The following is a 20,948-nucleotide window of genomic DNA, read 5'->3' as shown; positions in this document are numbered from 1 at the left end:
GTAAACTAAAAACTTTCCACTCTTTCCCGTGAAGTCCAGCTGCAAACTGCGCAGCGCTGAGCTCAATAGATGATGATGAGGATAATAATAATAATAGTACCCCGCACATTTGACTGGGTTGCCCCAGTCACTCTGGGCAGCTTCCAACATATATAAAAACACAGTAAAACATTAAACATTAAAAAAGCTTCCCTATGCAGGACTGCCTTCAGATGTCTTCTGAATGTCAGGTAGTTATTTATCTCTTTGACATCTGATGGGAGGACGTTCCACAGGGTGGGTGCCACTACCGAGAAGGCCCTCTGCCTGGTTCCCTGGCACTGACTGCAAGGGAATTTTTGTCTTGCACACCCACATGGGAATTGAGGCTTGGGAGCTGCTGGTGAATGTGTGCTTAAAATAACATTGGCATATATAAGTTTGTCATTGGTATGAGCTTCCGTGTGCATCCGAAGAAGTGTGCATGCACACGAAAGCTCATACCAATGACAAACTTAGTTGGTCTCTAAGGTGCTACTGGAAGGAATTTTTTTTATTTTGTTTCAACTACGTCAGACCAACACGGCTACCTACCTGTATTGGCATATATAATAAACCTGATGAGTTGTTCGGCAGTGGAATTTGCTCCCAAGGAGTGTGGTGGAGTCTCCTTCTTTGGAGGTCTTTAAGCAGAGGCTTGACAGGCATATGTCAAGAATGCTTTGATGGTGTTTCCTGCTTGGCAGGGGGTTGGACTGGATGGCCCTTGTGGTCTCTTCCAACTCTATGATTCGATGATATGGCAGCATGAAAGAGGCAGCCACACAAACAGGAAACACAAACCCACTAAGGGAAACAAGCATGTTTTGCAACTTACCTGGGAGAGAACCATTTTTTTGTGAAATCAGTGGCTTCCTTTTGAAGGCTTCTCTGTACTTTAGCATTCTGACTGGGAGTTTTTGAAATATGAAGTGCAGGTGTACTTTGAATGGGGGAAAGGATTGGTGCCCGTCTCCTAGCAAACCCATTGCACTTCTCAATGAAGCCTCAGGCCCACCAAGCATTTTGTTTCCATGCCTATCCACCCCTCTCTGCCATTATTATGGGATACTTATTCTCAGTGCTCTTTTTCTAGAAAAAGAGGTGCCGGAACTCACCGTGAACTCACTTGTTCTCTTATAATGGGAATGGCGCCCATCTGAGTGGGGCCGAAACTGAGTTCTGGTGAGTTCCAGCTGTAGAAAAAGCCCTGCATATACTCTTGGTTTTAATTTTTTATACCGAGAGTCATTGGTTGTGTACACACTGTACATTTAAAGCACTCCCTTCCCCCCAAAAAAAGAATCCAGGGAATTGTAATTTGTTAAGGGTTCTGAGAATTGTAGCTCTGTGATGAGTAAACTACAGTTCCCATGAGTCTTTGGGGAGTGGTGCTTTAAATTTATGGTGTGCAGCCATTGTGTGGAACCAGTGAGTTGGCCCAACACGTAGGTCCTTCTGAGGAATAACGTGTGGAATCTGCAACCCAGCATTGGTGTTGGATTCCCTCCCTGCCCTTCCAAAAAAAGTGCCGCTACTCATGTGGGGTATCCCTGCACATTTAATAGTTGCAATGAAGGTATGTACTTATTAAAGGTACAAGAGCCCTCTCTACTTTTTTCACTGGGCTGCTCTTTGCCCAGACTAGAAAGACTGAAGGCTCCTCCTTAACATTAGACGTTCTTAACAGCACACTTTTTCCTCCTTTCAAGGCAAGCCAGTGGTGTGAAGCTGGGATCTATCTCTTAGCTTCCCAAGCCGTAGACAAGTGTCAGTCACAAGAGGGAGCTGAAACGGCACTTTGTGACATAGAGAGATTCCTGGAAACCGCCAAGGACCACCAGCTGTTGACTGCAAAGGAGTTCTACAATCAGTTTGATACGATTCTGACGCCTGAGATAAAGGTAAGGGCACTGGAAGAGCCTGGCTGCTAGATCAGACCAAAGGCCTTCCTGCTTAGGCCAGTATTCTGTTTCCCACAGTGGCCAGCTAGATGCCTCTGGGAAGCCCGCAAGCAGGATGTGAGGGCAACAGCACTTCCCCCCCTTGTGATTATAAGTAACTGGCATTCAGAGTCATAGGCTGCCTCCAGCCTGCCTGTATTTTGCAAGAGGGATTCAAGCACATTCCAGAAATTTAGGTTTTCCGCATTAAAGTGGGTTAAAGCTCTCTGGTGCAAGAAAGTTGGAACAGCAAGAGACTGCAGGGGTTCCAATGCTTATCCAGGTTTGGTTTCCTTGGAGTGAAGGTCAATGGAGACTGTGGAGTCTTTAGGATTATTTACAAACATGTGCAACCTGAGCATAGGATGGAGGGGTTCACAGTCTTAACACCTCAACAGATCCTTCTTCCCCGCTTGCTTTCCAGGGGAACTGCAAGTCTAGCAAAGAGCAGCTGGATAGCTATCTCTCCATCTCTCACACACAACTCCCACATGCCCAATTCCCCTTGGCATGTTGTTCTCCCTCCTAGAAGAGGTGAGAAAAGGCTCATCCATTTGTGTCTATAGCAACAGAGCGGGCCTCTGTGCATGTGGTAAATGGTAGTACTTAACTGGCCAGCCAAAGCCATCAGTTTAACAAAGGAACTGGTTTGGTTGGTTTCCTCTTACAGTTTCAAAGCAGGCCTGGAAGGGGTTCAGGGTGTCATCCGGATTGACACGCCCACCCTCCGCCAAACCCATAACAATTCTCTGCACCTGCCTTCTTCCACCAGAGCAATGCCCAAAGAGTTCTACAAAAGCTGGAAGATGTGCAAGAAATGTTTGACAAGAGGCAAGCGAGTCTGAAGAAGCTGGCAGCCAAGCAGACCCGCCCAGTGCAGCCCGTTGCCCCACATCCTGAGTCGTCGCCAAAGCGAGTGCCACCCAAAAGCATCCGGCCAGCCACATTAGGTAAGGCACTGGAAAGATTTAGCCGGGGCTACCCTCTTAGCACGGCACGACAAAGGGTGGGGAAGAGCCCTGTTGGAAAAAGTTACCTGTGAATTAAGAGTTGCAAGAGAACCAGAAAAAAAAGAGAAACCAATTCTTTGTAAGATGGTATGGTTTTACAGTACTGAGTATGTAAAGGATGACTCGCACCATTTGAACCCGCACCCAGCATTCAGAAGTCTGTGGTTGGTTTGATGAAATACATATGATCCTCCCTCTCTCTATATGCTGTCTCCTCTATACCAATGTGTAAACTCCAAACACGACTTTCCATTTTCTGTTTATTGTTAAGTAATGTTTAAATATGCGCCGGACATTCCCTTTTCCCCCACTCCGATCCTGACCACTCCTTTGTTTATTGCTTATTTTTGAACTGCACATTTTTTAAAAAACAAAATGCCTGATTAAGATTTGTAAGCTACGTTGTACGATTTATCCCAAATCTTTGCATTTTCTTGAAACCAATAAAAATTGATTTTAATAATAACGTTAATAATAAACAATAGGTATGGCACAGAATGGGATATCAAGTGGGCCTTCTGCCCCTTACTTTTGAATCCAAGGCTTGAAAGACATGCCTGCACTTCTGGGGGGCTGGCATTTATAACTGACTGATTCCGCTTTTCTCCCGAGTGTAAGACCCAACGCAGCTCGCAGCATAAATTAAAATGGACAGAGCTAAAGTACACACTACAAATTTATATCCATTGTGTATACTTTGGCTCTGTCCATTTTAATTTATGCTGTGAGCCACCTTGGGCCCTATACTCGGGAGAAAGGCGGAATCAATCAAGCCATTTAAAATCATAAGGGGAGAAAAAGTATAGCACCCACCCTTAGAAGATCCTGCCAGAACAGCCAGTTAGTGGCCAAAGACCTGTTGGAACAAAGAAGTATTTGCCTGCTGGGGAAAGGAATATAAAGGAGGGGCTGGCATAACCTGCAGCAACCTTGTTGATGGAGTGTGTGTCTAGATAGAATGTTTCCATGCACCATAGAATCATAGAGTTGGAAGAGACCACAAGGGCCATCCAGTCCAACCCCCTGCCAAGCAGGAAACACCATCAAAGCACTCTTGACATATGCCTGTCAAGCCTCTGCTTAAAGACCTCCAAAGGAGGAGACTACACCACACTCCTTGGTAGCAAATTCCACTGCCGAACAGTTCTTACTGTCAGGAAGTTCTTCCTAATGTTTAGGTGGAATCTTCTTTCTTGAAGTTTTAATCCATGATGTGCTGAGGTCATCTTCTGTACACCCATACCCACAGATTTGTGCAGTTCAGCCACACCAATCGGCTCCCGGAAGCTGACATAGCAGCTTCATTTTGAAGGCAAACGCAGCTGGAGTCCGTCAGCCCTTCTAAGCATAATAAAGCGCGAAGCGAGTCATATCGCATGTCCAAATATCCGGCTGCCTGTTGGATCCATCATGGCATCCCACATTGTTGGCAGTGTGCAAAAAGGAAAGAAAACCGCTTAATGAAAAGCATCTGGAGCAAAGATGAAAGTAGAAAGAGCCAGGGGGAGATTAGCTGACTCAGGAAATGCTGCAGATGGGAAGCCACTAGCTTCTTACAACCTTGAATGTTTATTTTAAAAATAGAAGTGAGGGGAAGAGCTTCTCTTTCTTTTTTTGGCTCCCTCTGTATAGGGAAGTTGTAACATATGTCAAAGTTAGGACGGGGGATTGAAACCCTGATCACCAAGGTTTCCTCTTACTCAGCGATGCTTTTATAGTATAAGTGGCCTCACTGGAGATTCCTCTCGAAATCAATAAAAAGAACAAAGCCCCTATCATTCCTGCCTCCAGGAATAGCTGAATTAGCTATTACAGTATAGTTTATTTATAGACTTACTTCTTTTTAGCCCAGAGGTTCCCAAAGGGTTGAACAGCATTAATACATATTTGCCAAAATAAATATACAATAAAAGTACAATATATAAAATACGTCAATCAAAATAATATAAGGCAGTGGCTGCATTTTCTATGGGCAACATCATGAATGGTATTATTATCCTAATACAGAATACAGTCTATACAGCTGCAGTGTTGTGAGTTTTGGTGGGGTTGTCAGGCACTGGCAAAATAATGTGAATGGTCCTTATTGGCTGTGGATGATCTATAATACCCTGGAAATTGAACTCCCCTTTCCTGTCTAAGCAGTAAAAAAAGAGATTCACTGAGCCCTCAGAACATGGTTAGTGGGCTGGGATTGGCCTGGTTCAAAGCACTACTGCTCATACCTTATTTCCACAAACCTTATAACAAATGTTTACAAGAGGTTGGTATGATCATTGCCTCATTGCAGGCTAATGCTGAAAGAGCAGCTTTCCTACGGCCATGCAATGAGCTCAGTGAGATTTGAACCCATAGACATTTGGGGGTCTGCTTCTTGACCACATGACACCATCACTTTCCTTTAAGCTGTGCAGATCTGCCAGTTTAATTAAGAGTCTTCATCCTATTGTTGCCTATTTCCGGCAGCAACTTCTGGGGTTCTCATATGCATCTTACAACCAAAATGCAACCAAAATGGGCAACCAAAATGGTCAAAGGCCTGGAAACGATGCCTTATGAGGAACGGCTTAGGGAGCTGGGTATGATTAGCCTGGAGAAGAGAAGGTTAAGGGGAGATATGATAGCCATGTTCAAATATATATAAGGATGCCATATAGAGGAGGGAGAAAGGTTGTTTTCTGCTGCTCCAGAGAAGCGGACACGGAGCAATGGATTCAAACTACAAGAAAGAAGATTCCACCTAAACATCAGGAAGAACTTCCTGACAGCAAGAGCTGTTCGACAGTGGAATTTGCTGCCAAGAAGTGTGGTGGAGGTCTTTAAGCAGAGGCTTGACAGCCAGGGATGCTTGGCAGGGGGTTTGACTGGGTGGCCCTTGTGGTCTCTTCCAACTCTATGATTCTATTATCTTAGTTGGCCCCCGTGAGAACTGAGAGCTGCACTTAGATGGACCTTTGGCCTGACCCATCAGGCTTCTCTTATGATCTCAACTTCTGCAAACTTGGAGATTCGCTATTCCAGCTGCCTTCAACCTGGTGTTCTTCAGATGCTTTGGATTACGAGTCCCATCACCTCCAGCCAGCATTGATGGTGACTCGCAAGACGAATTCGTTTTGCGAAAAATTCATCTTGCAAATTGTGGTTTCCCATAGGAATGCATCGAAATTTAATTAATGCGTTCCTATGGGCAAAAATTTTTTTTGATGCATTCCTATGGGAAACCGCGATCCGCAAGACGATTTTTTTGCAAAACGAATTGACTCGCGGAACGAATTAAATTCGTCTTGCGAGGCACCACTGTACCAGGTTGGTGAAGGCTGCTATTGCAATCATGCTTATCCACCTGGTAATCAGCTAGCAAATGTTACAGCTATCCAATCTCCGACCTAAGAAGTACAGCACCATGTCCACATGATGGTCAATTGCTACCTTTCCAACGAGATTTAGTCTGCAGCCCCATTCAGGGCTTGTTGTTGTTGTTGTACCTAATGCATCAACCTGGGAAGGTAATCCATCTAAAAGGAAAACTCTGACCCTAAGTTTCCACTGCCTTGTGGGCAGTGTTCGAAACTCCCATTGTTCTAGGCGCATCTTGTGAAAGGGAATTTCATTAGTGCAAGCAGTTTCTGAGCTCTGGGCGCAGTACTGCGCCTAAGATTTCATATTAAAACTGTGGAGTGGAAGGAAAGGAGGACATTTTTCGGTCTCCCCACTTCTGGCTACTCTCTGAAGACTGGAGAAGAGACCCCCTTAAGAATATTAGGGGGGTGGGCAGGAAAAGGACTAGACCATGTGAAAAATGAACATAATATTTTAGCTGCAGTTTTCAGCTTTGTATTATTAAATAGTGTGCCTAGGCCAGGCATCCCCAAACTTCGGCCCTCCAGATGTTTTGGACTACAATTCCCATCTTCCCCGACCACTGGTCCTGTTAGCTGGGGATCATGGGAGTTGTAGGCCAAAACATATGGAGGGCCGCAGTTTGGGGATGCCTGGCCTAGGCATTCCGTTGTTGCACCTATAACCTAGGTTTAAGGTGCCATTTAGCTCCTAGCTTTCATACCTCAGTTTCTAACACTGCTTGTGGGATAACTTCGGGAGAAGAAAAGGCTAAGGAATAAACCAGGCATAGGCAAACTCCGGCCCTCCAGATGTTTGGGACTACAATTCCCACCATCCCTAGCTAACAGGACCAGTGGTCAGGGATGATGGGAATTGTAGTCCCAAACATCTGGAGGGCCGGAGTTTGCCTATGCCTGGAATAAACCCTACACAAATCCAGAGTGGAGTCCTTAAGATGGTTGGATGAAGCTCAACCATTTGAGCTTCATTTGTACGCCTCATTCTGGCAACTCCTGCAGCCAAGCTGGTGCCAAATGTATTGCTCTGCTTTCTTTTGGACCTCAGCAGTAAGGCCAAGAGGGAAGTCTTGCCTGGGCAGCCCAGGACCTCCATACACACTGCCCAGGCTTGTCGTTTGAAGTCACACCCAGAGGCGCACTCCATTGTCTCTCGAGACCAACAGGTGCCAGCAACAACCTATGCATCACAATGGTCATAGTTCTCATCAGGGAGCTTTCTGTTGTCTGCCATTTCCTTTGGACTAGTCCAGGAGGAACTAACATGGAACCCCCAGAGATGTTGTTGAACTACAGCTCCCATCATCATCTTTTACCCATTGATCATGCTGGTTGGGGATGATGGACATTGGTAGTTGTACAACATATGAAGCATACCACGATGGCTCCTCCTGCAATAACCAGATGTTTCAGATAAAAGAATACACATTCCATGCTGTTATGCTGGCACACAGGGAGGGGGAAACTGGAATGGAAGGGTGGGTGATTCACATGCGTGCTCTCGGTAACTGGGTGCAAGGACGCACCTGAGTAAGGGAAAGGTGCCACAATGCCACATAAAAACCAAAATGTTCATATTATTTTGATGGGCAACCTTGAAGGAGGCAAACTGGTTTCTTTCTCACCAGCATTACTGGCTGTGAAGGAGGTTTTAATTAAAGGCAACTAGGACCTGTTCTCTCTCTCTCTCCTTCATTCCTTCTATGAACATCTTTTATGCTGCCATAAAAGGTTTGCACATTTGAGCTCAAAATGCAAGACCGTAACATTCTAAATTGCTCTTCCATTCAGCAAACCCTTCACTTCTAGAGCAAGGCAGTTTCTTCCAACTCCATCTGCAGACCCCTTCACTGTATTCCCCAAGGGCTTCCCTGTTTCCGAGGGACAAGTGAAAGGTGAACATGAACTGAGTTTTATGTGCAAACGAGCTCAGATCTAAGTCAAACACTACATAGCTGTGTCCTCTCACCCCTTATCTCTTCAAAAATAACAATACCTGGTTCATTTTTCTACTCTCATAGTACCACAATGTTGTTTCATCCACATGCGGAACAGTTATTTCCCATGTTGTTTCTCTGTGGGTAATTTCAACCCTCCCTGCATCTCATTAATGAGAATGAGCCTCTCATACTTGGTTGGATTGACTGATCATACATGGGTGAACCAATATTTATTTAATGTGTTTCAAATTTATGCACCAAAATTATGGCAGCTTCTAAAAAGCTCCATTCTCACCAGCTGGGACGACTGACTGTTCAAATGGCAATATAAAATACAATGTAAGAAATAAAAGCAGCAATTAAATGCAATTAAAAATCAATAGTAATATTTAATCCTGCCCTGCCATTGACCACCCAAATGAAGTTCACAGACTGCAGATTACAAACCCCTGCTCTGAAGTGACCCAACACTAGGGTCTTGGTTTCGGGGGGGGGGGGCTTTTCTGATACTATATGGAGCTTTTTGTCTTATTTCAGCTGCCAACAGGAAATCAGTAGAAATTTCTAGTCCTCCCAAATCCATCTCTGAAGCAGACTTGTCGAAAAAGAAAAGTGTAAAGAAGATGAAAGGTGGAATTAAGGTAGGAAGGTAGTTTCTTACTTTGGGTACAGTTTCCAATCGAGAAAAACCAAGTTACCACCACTATTTTTTGCTTGTTTAGTCGTGTCCGACTCTTCGTGACCCCATGGACCAGAGCACGCCAGGCACTCCTGTCTTGCACTGCCTCCCGCAGTAGTGCCTAGCTTTTTGATAAAAATATTCATGGCAGAGTCTTAAACTCTGAAAATGTCCTAAGCCACGTCCGTCTCTCCTAGCCCCCATTGTGAGCATTAAAAGATTTTAATTTAAGGGCATGATTTTTCAATATCACTGTCTCACAGTAAACAAAGAGGCAATCACACTTAGACCCATAAATTATGAGAGTCTCCTGTTTATCAGCTTCATTGTTCTAATCCATATGCTTCCTATCTATGGCTTCTTCCAGACTGTTGCTATTTTGCAAGTGGAATTCAGTTGACAAGGTCAATTCTAAAAGGTTGTTAAAAACGTCTCCCGAGTGCCCTAAAATGGTGCACGGTGCTACTGCTGCTGCCGCTCTGCCCCGCACAACAGCTGATGAGCAGGAATCGCTCACTGCTTCCCTTGTTTGCAAGCTGCTTGAGGCAAGGGAACAGCAGCAAAAAACACAGTCTCTCTGGTTCAAAATAGGAAGCGGGAAGGCAGTGGGAACAGAAGAAGAAACAAAACCTTGGAAAGCAGGAAATCCGCAGAAATAAATTAAATCCAGGTGGAAAATGAAGAAAAGCTCTAAAACAAGTAACTGTAGAAATTAAAATTCCAAGTCCAAGGAAGAAAGTTTCTAAGATCTGTTAAAAAACAACAACACTGAATTTATTCAGCACTTAGAATTGGGTCATTTAGCAGCCTATGGGAGGATGGTGACGGGTTTAACCACATCTTTGTAGGCTATAATAAAAACTGCAACAGGGAAGGGGCCATAGCCCAGCCATAGAAAAAAACACTTTGGATGCAGAAGAGACCAAGATAAATCTAGTGCAGAAAGGATCAAGAAACAGGCAGCGACTCTGCTTGAGATCCCAAAGAGCCACTGAGAGTTGTCAGAATAGGGACCAACAGTCTGCCTTCGTATAGTAGAACAACTTCCTATGAGCTTACAGATAATAGAAATATTTTCCACTACAATTCTTCAGCATGAAAATCATTGTACATACAGCAACTAAAGTATATGATCAGCATACATATTGACTTCTTATTGATCTACATCACGAATAGGACATGCTACTAAGCAGGAATTTTGTAGCAGGTGCAAGTGTCTCCACGATACTGGCTATTTTGGAGACAGACCACACTAACAACCCACTACTGACAGCTTTCTGGCTGTTATTATATAGAGCACTGTACTGTAGATGAAAAGAAGCCTTTAGTCAGACATCTCTGCTTTGTGTTCATTTTCCAGATTGAAGTAATGCATGAAGCAAGTCAGGGAGGTTCCAGCAGAGTCTTAGTGATGAGTGAAAGTGAAGAAAATCTTTCCACCAGGAGGAGGTAAGGATGAAACCAATTTCTAGCAGAAGAAATTGGCTTTAAAGAAAAAATACATTTTTTGCATCGCAACCCATGTTTTGCTGATTTACTGCATTTATATGCCGCCTTTCTGCAAGGCCCCCAAACTGGTGATTTACAGTACAACAGACTGTGAGTTATAACTTAGACCTGCTCTGCCAGCAGACATTTTCGACCTTTTAATGAGGATTCACAAACTTTCTTAATGCCTTGAATAACAAGGTTCTGCACTCAAAATAGGGTACCACTGTCCACTGGTCTCTAGAGTTAAGGCAGAAAGTTGAAAGCACCTGTAAAAGGAGCAAATGAAATGGACTGTTATGCATTGGCTACATTTGCTTGTAATGGTAAACCATGGCTCAGTGCTACATAGATGAACCTGAACAAATTTCTGCATAGTGGTTTTTTGCTCATGTCTTCCCTCATCCTCTCTTGGAAGAGTTTAGTTTCACTTTTACTTAGCATGTAAGAAAATAGTAAAATAATAAAATCTGTCATAAACAAATATGAAATGGGTTTTCAAATGATGTTTCTCTGGTATTTGTGACATTTAGTATTGCACAAAGCACATTGCAAGAATGGTGATCATCCTCTTGCATGCAAGTAAGGGTGGGAGAGGTTTAATTTTGAAGTTTAACATCACATCTAGATTTGGTAAATTCTACACATTAGCAAAAAAAAAAACATCTCTTTGCATTTGCACAGCAGACTGGTAGCTTACACAGTAAAGATGGTTAATGGTTAATTCCATTTCAGAGATAGAAACCAGATCTTTCTCCCACCACCATTCTGGAGTGCAATTTCCTAAACAAGGAAGTAAGATAATCTCTCACTAAAGGTCACATTTCTGCAACAGGACCAAGTGAAAGGGCCCAGACATTGTTTGCTGGAAAGTGTCTGCTGGAAAGTGTATATCCCGATACGTGAAGACTTTAGGGATGTGCACAATTCAGTGGAAGATTGGAACCTGCCAGGGGGAAAGCAAGCCTTTAAATAGATTGAGTTACTCTATGCTTTTAAACCAGCTTAACTTAAACTATGTTCCCAACTTGTGTGACTATGCTGAATGGCCTTAGGATCCCATCATTGCCATACCCCTTTTTAGGGCTTATGCTGGTTTAAAACAGGGGTCAGAAACCTAAGGCCCATCTGCCAGAAGCGGCCCACGGAGGTCGTTTGACCGGCCCGTGAGCTGCCCCCAAACAAAGCTGCCCGCTCACTGCGCTAAACCGGCACAGCGCATTGCGGGGACTCGCTTCCACGGCGCCGGAAGTCGCATCTGCGCAGACACAAGCGCTGAAAATTGCGGGTGCGCACGCGATCCGGCCCACGGAGGGATCTCCCCAGGACAAATCCGGCCCAGGCAAATAAATTTGCCGGCCCCTAGTTTAAAATGTTAGCTAATGTGGGACATACCCCAGCCTATTTTCTGCTAAACCAGGTTGCGGAAGTTAAGCTGGCAACCTTCCAGGTGGGCCAGAGATCCGCTGGTTCCCAATTCTGCTCATCCCAGCAGATGGAGCTTTAGGATTGTATCCTAAATGACTTCAGATATCGAAGTAGAACACATTTACAAAATAACACAAAAATGTTTATTGAAAACAAGTATTTTACAAAACGTGATACAGAGCAAAAGTGTCATGAATAAATAGTCATTTCTGTAATTACAAAATCATATCAAATAGCTGCAAACCAAACAAGTAACTGCTTTAAAGTAATAAACACTTTTGTGCAACAGTGTCAAAACTAGTTACCTGTGAGGTGGAAAAATAAGAGTCTAACAACCTTGCATCTGGAGCACTGGCAAACTCAAGAATTTCCAGTTTCAAAAATATAAAGACAATCAATGTTCAGAACCTAGAAGGATAAGAAAATGTCGAGCTCTCTTTTCCTGCAAAGAGCGCCTTCATAACTTCTTAAAATTGTTAAACATTCTTCTGCAAGCTAAAATAGTACGCAACCATCTCCATGTCCCTTTAAAGCTAGCTAATAAATACTTTTAAAAGCAGAACATACCTGCTGTAAAACACAACACATATACAGCACTTCCAACAGTCAACGTAAGTTTTAGGTGCTAGCTATACATTAGGCCTTAAATCTTGTGATCACTTGAGCATTTCATAGGACTAGCACTGCAGACAAAGCAAATGCCTGCTAGCAAAATCCAAACTCTTAAGCATATCCTGACTGTTATTGGATGGCATTAAGCTAGCTGTCAGTGGGATGTCTGTTTGAAACTGGTTATAGCAATATGGAAATTAAACACCACTAAAAATCCATGTTCCATTAACCCTATGTTGTATGTAATTTGGATTTTAAAGCAAAGTCACTAGCCTGGGGGAATGGCGCGATGAAGAGAGGTGCCCAAGATTCTACCCTCCCCAAACTATGCAAACCCTTTTGCCTAGAACCTTATGTGGCACGGTAGGTGCAAGCAAATAAATTCAGTTCCAACCAATGCTGTAAAACAGCACTGGGGAACCTATGCCCCTCCAGATGTTGAACTACAACTTTCATCAGCTGTAGTCCAACTGGCATGGCCAATGGTTAGGGATGATGGTAGTTATAGTCCCTTATCTGGAGTCAGAGGTTCACCATCCCTGCTATAAAACAGGATAGCATACAACTAAGAAACAGCTTCTACTCCCTTCTTTCCCCATGTCCCCCAAATTTACTCCAGAAGTTTGAGGGAACTCCTACAGCATATTTAGGGGGCAGAGAGGAGGGGGAGGGGGAGCCATTTCTGCAGGCAAAAGTTCTTGCACTAGCAGAACTTACACATTTTCTGTTTCGGATTCATAAAACATGAATGGGTGGGGAGTTTACTCATGTAAGTAGCTGACATGGATTGGTACATTTTACACCTTTCTGAACTTTAGAAGCCATTCTTGTGCTGTGTAATCCTAGACTTTCAGATAAAACAGTGCCTCCTGCTGATCAAGTTTAACCAACGTGAACAGGATGAAAATATATTCGCAGTGAAGACCAACTGGGAGGCGAGGAATAATTAAGTGTGATTTTTTTTTGTTCAGAGATCAGTGCTTTGGTTGTAAAATTTTACTTTTTTGTAGTTGTTTTACAAAATTTTGAAACGGAGATTAAGTATGTCAGGATTCATTTGAACCAGTGCTTGAAGCCAGCATGAGCACCACTTGTATAGGATCAAGGTTTCTAAAGTTAGGACTGAATTATCACTGTGATGGACTGTGATGTAGTGGTAACAAGCATAGTGCCATTGGACTAAGACATACAATCAGCATGTGATTGTGCATGGGAGTGGGGGAGAAAACATTTAACTGGTACATCAATACTTTCATCATTGCATTTATTTGAGCTGCCTACTTTACCTGCTCTTTCCAAATCTTATTATAAACAGAAGATGTACATGGTTTTCAAATAACCTGTTTTCCAAATTCAATTCCATATGGTAATTACAGCTAGTTTAGAATTGGAAGTGTAAACATATGGTTTTCAGTAATATCTAGCCAGTTCTTAAGTCTCTTGGATAAATGCACTCTTAACATATGGGAGCAAATGGTTCAATAGAGCCAAGAAAAAATTGATGAAGCCATTAGATTAGTGTGGGATATATATAGGCAAACTTTCACATTTAAAGTTTTCACATAATATTTTATGTTCATTTTTCATGTGTCAAGGGAGAAAAGAGCTGGAGATTTCAGAATTTTGGCCCAACAAGTCTATTCAAGTATTAGGAAAATGCAGCAACACAGGGATATGTGTCCTGATAGTATAATCTGCAAAGAAGCATAACATTAACCATTCTACAATATATTTTACCCCAAACTCCAGAGGATATGTTTTTCACTTTTGGATCTGTAGCCTGCTTCCAAAGGTAGCGAAGGTCTTCTACATGTCCATGAGAAGTCATCATTTTGTTGTAAATGCATGGGTGATATGGAGCCTTCCCTTCCCCAGAAAAAAAGGGATGGTGCTGTGGTTCAATTCCCATTTTGTTGGCACAGAGACCCATGAAAACATCATCTATGTAAAGGCTTGAATTAAGAGTCTGCGAGGCTGCATATACTTTAGCTGCTACGTCACTCGATATTACATATGCAGCTCCTGCTGTGTAATCCGGATATGCAGGCCAGGGATACATTTCATAGGGAACGTAGTATTTGCTTTTCTTGTCTCTTACGGGAGGTGCTCCACGATGGACACGCCCAATCCAAAAATTCTGAACACCAACTTGTGCTAGATTTTGGAGGTATGCAACAAGATTTGGCATGTGGATGAAAATGTCGTCATCTGCTGACATAACAAACTTGGCGTGAGGACAGAACTTATTTACCCAGCTAAACTGCAAGAGTAATTTGTGGGTAAGGTTGTAAAAAGTATCTAAGAATTCTCCTTGAATCAGGTCGCCGTAAAACTTGTCTTCTGTCAGAAGTCTCATTTGCAGAGAGTCTCTGTCTGTAAGGTTTCTTGGCTGCCCCAACACAAACAGGGTCTTTATGTTGGCCTGAAGATAGTAACTGACATACCTTTCATTACCCCACGTTTTCCGAATAGAGTCTCTCCGGTGACGGTTCTCAGGTGAAGACTTCACAAGCAGCAGCAGCAGAACATCTTGCTTTTGACATTTCTCCTTGTGGTTGATCAAGTATTGACAGCCTGCTACCCTATCCAAGTCCTTACTGATAGATAAGTTTTCATTCACAAAATTATAGCTATTTATGAGGTATCTATAAGAGTAAGACTTCATGTGGCTCACAATACTATTGTCAAGTGGTTCCCAAAAAATCATGAGAGACAGCACAAAACAAGTGGCAAACAGCTGCACAAATTGGCGTTTTCTTACTCTTCTATGATTAACGTACATTCTGATGCACTCTTCTTATGTCTAACTACAGTTAAGGATCTTTATTTTTAAACAGAGTTCTTGTTTTCGCAAAAGAGTTCACAGTCTCTCCTTCAGGGGAAGTGTTCATCGTATATGAGTATTTATTTTGGATAGCAGCCTTAATAAAATCCTCATACACCAACTTTTATAAGTCATCTTGCTTCAAAAGTTGTTTTGCTGGAATGGAAGGTGTGAAGTAGAGTCTGGACAACAGCACCTGCTGAATATAGTCTTTGCTCTGCTGCATCTTTAGCTGATCGAAGAATTACCTTGCATTTGTTCTCTTACAGCTTAAGATATCTGCAAAATATAGGAAAGAAAATACTTTAGCCAAATGTTGTTACATTTTAAATCACATTTATAATCCCATAGAAGACCCCCTAAAAATACAAAAACACACAACAGGTGATGGATACTCAAATTTTGGACTATTTGTATCAAACAGACACTTCCACTTCCCCATGCACGGCTGGATTCCATGACATTCTACAAACTTGTGGTCCTCCAAATGTTGCTAGACTACAATTTACATCATACCTGACTGCTGGCCATGCTGGCTGGAGTTGATGGAAATTGGGGAGTCAAACATCACCTGAAGGGCCACAGATTTCCCACCTTTGCCACTTTTGATGTGCTCCACACCACTGCGCAAATGAAAGGGTTCTTTCCACCAGCACCATCAAACTGCTGCGCTCGTAAGTTCTTGACTATCCGATATGCAGTAATCAAGTTCACAGAATTTCATCGCACTACAGAACATTTATATTGAACTTCAATGGTTCACTTCAGACAAACTCTCATTAATTCTTAATAGCTCTCCAAGGCAAGTCAATATTATCCCAATATTGCAGATAGGGGGAGCAGAAACAGCAGCTTGCCCAAGCTCACAGATCAGTGCAGACCAACCTGGATTTCAGAAGGCAATATCTTCGAACACCTACCATTGCTTAAAACTGCCCACCTACCATTGCTTTTCCTCTGCAACCCCTCCTCCAAATGATATATAATTACACATATATTAAAGCAGGCATCCCCAAACTGCGGCCCTCCAGATGTTTTGGCCTACAACTCCCATGATCCCTAGCTAACAGGACCAGTGTTCGGGGAAGATGGGAATTGTAGTCCAAAACATCTGGAGGGCCGAAGTTTGGGGATGCCTGTATTAAAACATTCTGCAGCCTTTCTGAATGGAGCTCAGAGCAGTGTTTTGAGAACCTCTGGTCTAGAAAGAATATAAGCGATTGATCTTTGCTAATTTACAAGACCAGTTTATACCACTTTCACGAAAAAGATAAGTACAGTGTAGTATCCTTTTAAAATGATATTCTGACATTGTCGAGACAATGGAAAATGAGGTATTCCTAGTATGTACATTTCTTTGCCAGTATTCAGCCTTACATGGTGTTTTGCGTGTAGGGCTCGGCGATACCAGCTTTTCAGCATCACCAGCCAAACATCGCAATCTGGCAATATACCAAATTTCTCCCTCTGCGCAGTATGAGGGCAGAGTGGGATGGCAGTTTCACCAGCAATATACCGCTGAGTGAAGCCAACATCGCTGTCTGCTCCTCATACTGGTCCTGGGTGATAAAATGTTGATGTATCGCCCAGGCCTACTGTATTTGAGTGTAGGTATAATTTTAAGGTAAATCTGACAGCATGGCGAAAAAAATAAAGTAGTATTTCTCTACCCGTGAACATATTAACAGGCACTCCAGAAATTAAAATATCCATGTGTCAGGTACTCTATCCTATTCAGCATGCATCCATAAAAGCTTCTTCAGTACAGGACTTAAATCTGAGGAGGGGGCGAGAAGATGGCCTCAAGCAGATGTTTACAAGGAAAAGAAAGAAATAGCATCTTTCATAAGGCTGCATAAAAAAACTTCAAGTGTCCCAATGTAATTCTACAGCGGTTGAGTCATTAAAACGAGATTTAGTAGATCCAGAACTTGCAGAAACCAGCAGAAGTACTTAGGTTTCTGGTCACGAGGCATTAAAAATTGCCTCGTACTGAGAAAGAACGTGGTTTTTGTTTGTGCTTTGCCAGTTTGCTGTGCCAGTTTGCTGTTTAATTACAAACACCACCTGCATGTTTGGATGCAATGGAGGTCATAAATGGAGCTAAACACTTGTGCTGTCTTCAGCCGGCCCTCTGCTCCCCCAGATTAGGCAACTGGGGGCCAACTGTCTGCCCCAACTGCGGTCTCCTGAATACCAGCCTAGGAAAATTCATCCCTTCCCAGCACAGCCAAGCAAGGATTTGAAACCTGCTCTTCTCACAAAGAACAGTTGCCTCAAGAACTTTAAGCTCTCTTTCCTATTAAGATTAAAATTTGTCTTGTGGTGGAGTCCCAAATGGGTTGTCTAAGATGAATTTCTCTGAAGGCAGCAGGCCTGTTAACCTATGTAGGCAGGGATGCTTTTATTAATTCCCCCCCCCTGGTTTTACTGTACTTATGTGTGTTGGGGGACAGGGTTGGGGGTTCTGCCTGTCTGGTTGTTTTGGGTTGCCTTAATTAACTAACTAAATAACAGAATACCTAAGAGCAGGAAGCTCAGTGTGGTAAGCAGGGAACTCTTTCTTTGCCCAGGGTCCCGTCCCGCAATGCAGCTGTAAGATACCATTTGAAGCCAATGGCTAGCAGGAGATTTGGCTGTTTAAAAGGCACATATAAAAGCCAGCCTGCTGTCTGAGGACTGAGGACAGTGGCCTCAGGGGTGAAGAGGCGGCAGCAATGCCCCGTCTCTCCTAAATTTCCCTCAGGCTGCCCGAGGAGAGACGCTGCCACACTTCAGTGAGGAGGGCTGAGGCGGCCATGTTCCCCCCCAACACGCTTTCTGAGGAGAAACAGTCACCTGCCTGCTTCCATCAACAGTCCAAGTGGGGGAGGCGGAAGAAATTTGAATCTCAGGCCCTTCTTCCCTCTCAATAGCATGTTCTAGCTCAGGCATCCCCAAACTTCGGGCCTCTAGATTTTTTTGGACTACAATTCCCATCTTCCCCGACCACTGGTTCTGTTAGCTAGGGATCATGGGAGTTGTAGGCCAAAACCCATTCTCCACATTGCAATATCTGATCTCTATCACTACCCAGTTTTCCCCAAATGAAGCATAAACCACTGTGCTGTGACGATATGAAAAATAAAAACTATAAAGCACCATGCTAACTTTATTGCTAATCACCCTATCAGACTGATTGCTACGTCACAAGGCCAGAAATTTAATACAGTGGTACCTCGGTTTACAACCACAATTGGTTCCGGAAGTCTGTACTTAAACTGAAGCAAACTTTCCCATTGAAAGTAATGGCAAGTGGATTACAGTAATCCGTTCCAGACGATGAAAACACTCCTTAAAACAGCAATTTAACACGAATTTTACTGTCTAATGAGGCCATTGATCCATAAAATGAAGGCAATAATCAATGTACTGTACTATAAAATAAATCAGACAGTATTTTAGGTGAAAAAAAAATTAACGTTTATTTCTCACCTGGGCTGATGATAGTCATTGTTTGGATGGGGGCTCAGGGTCCTCTTCCACAATCACAATGCCTTCGCTCTGATGCCTCCACGAAGGCCTACGTAGGCCTCAGAAACCTCGGTTTACTTACTTCCGGGTTACAATAGTTCGTAAACCGAGGTGTTCGTAAACCGAGGTTCACTGTAAAGCAGTCGCCTCTGAAATAGCAGTTTCACTATAATCTGCCCCTTGTTTGCCAGGGTCCAGTTAAAGCTACTTTTGGTCTCCATTTGGGTCCATGAGAGGCCCTAACTACCATTTCAGAGTGAGTGTTTTGAACCCCTTTGACTTTGACTATACTTCATGACCAGGACTCCAAGCCCCCTGCCTGAAAAACCACAAAAGGCCCTTAACAAATATGAAAGCAGAAGTCATGCAAAACAACATTGTACAAGCTCAGGACTACAAACTGAAACACTGACTGCAGTGTGGCTTGGTGTTGTGGTGAAGCAGGAATCCACATCAGTGTTAAAGGGACCCCTGACCATTAGGTCCAGTCGTGACCGACTCTGGGGTTGTGGCGCTCATCTCGCATTCTTGGCCGAGGGAGCCGGCGTACAGCTTCCAGGTCATGTGGCCAGGATGACAAAACAACTTCTGGCGAACCAGAGCAGAACATGGAAACGCCGTTTACCTTCCCGCTGTAGCGGTTCCAATTTATCTACTTGCATTTTGATGTGCTTTTGAACTGCTAGGTTGGCAGGAGCTGGGACCAAGCAACAGGAGCTCACCCCGTCACAGGGATTCGAACTTCTGATCAGCAAGCCCTAGGCTCAGTAGTTTAACCCACAGCACCACCTGGGTCCCTGCACTGTGGCTTGGTATTGTGGTGAAGCAGGAATCCACACCAGTGTTACTCTTCCTCAAAACCTGAGGCAATGTGAAAGAGCCCCTTGTGATAGGAGAAACAAAACTAGAAAGAAATACAGGCGAAAAGCCTGTCTTCCTATGAGCCAAAGCTGCTGAACTCTCAGCCTCATGGTGCCTAGAAACACAATTTTGAATTTAAAAGCAATGCACAGCAACTACTGTATTTTGCATTAGAGTGCATATTCCATGTACAAGCAGGGCAGGCTTACAACCAGGCACCTCTGGTTTCCAACTTTTTTTTTTTGCCATGCCCCACCTAAGCATCTCTAAGATCCCCATGACATATAATACTTATTATTCAAAAACCGAACTCCTGTTCACGTGGAGGAAGCCTAAAAGGCCATTAACTTAGTCTAACTCTGTCTCGAATTGCCCCCCTGTGGGGCATATGCCCCACGTTGGGAACCACGGCTCTAGACCAAATTAAAGAGTTCAGCTTGGTCTCCTCTCACAAGTAACTTACAAATATTCCTATAGTTGTTTGGAACCTGATATGTGAAGTAGTTTAATTAAACCATGGGTGGCCAACCCATAATAGACAAGCATAATATTCCAAATAATTCTAGTTTCAGGTAGGTAGCCGTGTTGGTCTGACATAGTGTGCATCTGAAAAAGTGTGCATGCACACGAATTCTCATACCAATGACAAACTTAGTTGGTCTCTAAGGTGCTAGTGGAAGGAATTTGTTTTATTCTAAATAATATTAATCACAGCTGTTATTTACCATTCCTCGGTTAGATTTCTAGCAAGAAAGGGAACTGCTTGCAGAACTTGCAACAGCCTAAATGCCTTATAATTTCAGATTTATAGTAAGAGGAGTACAGGATCTTTGTCTCAGTTCAAAGAAATCCGGGCATCATGTGAGAGGCAGCTGGCCTGAAGCAGTCTTGAGGTGCTCCAGCTGATACAAAGAACACAACCAGCACATGGTATTTACCCTCCTAGCGGAAAAGGGAACTGCCTGGTTTTATTTCTGGTAGATGGCCTGTACTATGATTAACAACTTGGACAGATGTAGCCAAGGTTTGCAGCTTGTGGTGTGCAACAGGAGGGAGAAAAGCTACAGAAGCAGTTTTTTAACACAGTTGAAATCAGCACTTTCCGCAGCACGAGTCTAGCTCCATTATTTTGGTTACATAAAATTACACAAACAAATGAAACACTCAGCAACTGCCTAGACAAGGTTCATTTCAGCCTCTTTGCTAATATATACTGTATATATATATATGCTAGAAACCAGCCCAAAATTATTGGGGGGCTGGGGCGGAAAGA

General features: G+C 43.3%; 2 protein-coding genes across 7 annotated transcripts in view; one reads left to right on the top strand and one right to left on the bottom strand.

Annotated features, from left to right (window-relative positions):
- MCF2L2 (MCF.2 cell line derived transforming sequence-like 2) overlaps window positions 1–20,948 on the top strand; it is a 203,548-nt gene that overhangs the window by 69,663 nt on the left and 112,937 nt on the right. For all 6 annotated transcript variants that reach the window (XM_088669225.1, XM_088669226.1, XM_088669224.1 and 3 more), the window contains exons 12-15: window positions 1,731–1,922; window positions 2,734–2,911; window positions 8,808–8,911; window positions 10,310–10,398. In XM_088669225.1, coding sequence (XP_088525351.1) covers window positions 1,731–1,922; window positions 2,734–2,911; window positions 8,808–8,911; window positions 10,310–10,398 — 563 coding nt within the window. The remainder of the gene's footprint in view (window positions 1–1,730; window positions 1,923–2,733; window positions 2,912–8,807; window positions 8,912–10,309; window positions 10,399–20,948) is intronic.
- On the bottom strand, window positions 11,986–15,401 carry B3GNT5 (UDP-GlcNAc:betaGal beta-1,3-N-acetylglucosaminyltransferase 5). The gene has a single exon (XM_035132713.3). The coding sequence runs from the start codon at window positions 15,257–15,259 to the stop codon at window positions 14,126–14,128; it is 1,134 nt and encodes a 377-aa protein (XP_034988604.1). The 5' UTR covers window positions 15,260–15,401; the 3' UTR covers window positions 11,986–14,125.

Source organism: Zootoca vivipara, chromosome 5, assembly GCF_965207765.1.
Source record: "Zootoca vivipara chromosome 5, rZooViv2.hap1.1, whole genome shotgun sequence".
NCBI classification, from domain to species: Eukaryota; Metazoa; Chordata; class Lepidosauria; order Squamata; family Lacertidae; genus Zootoca; species Zootoca vivipara.
The sequence above is the reverse complement of the archived record's forward strand: the minus strand, read 5'-3'. Positions and strand labels throughout refer to the sequence as shown.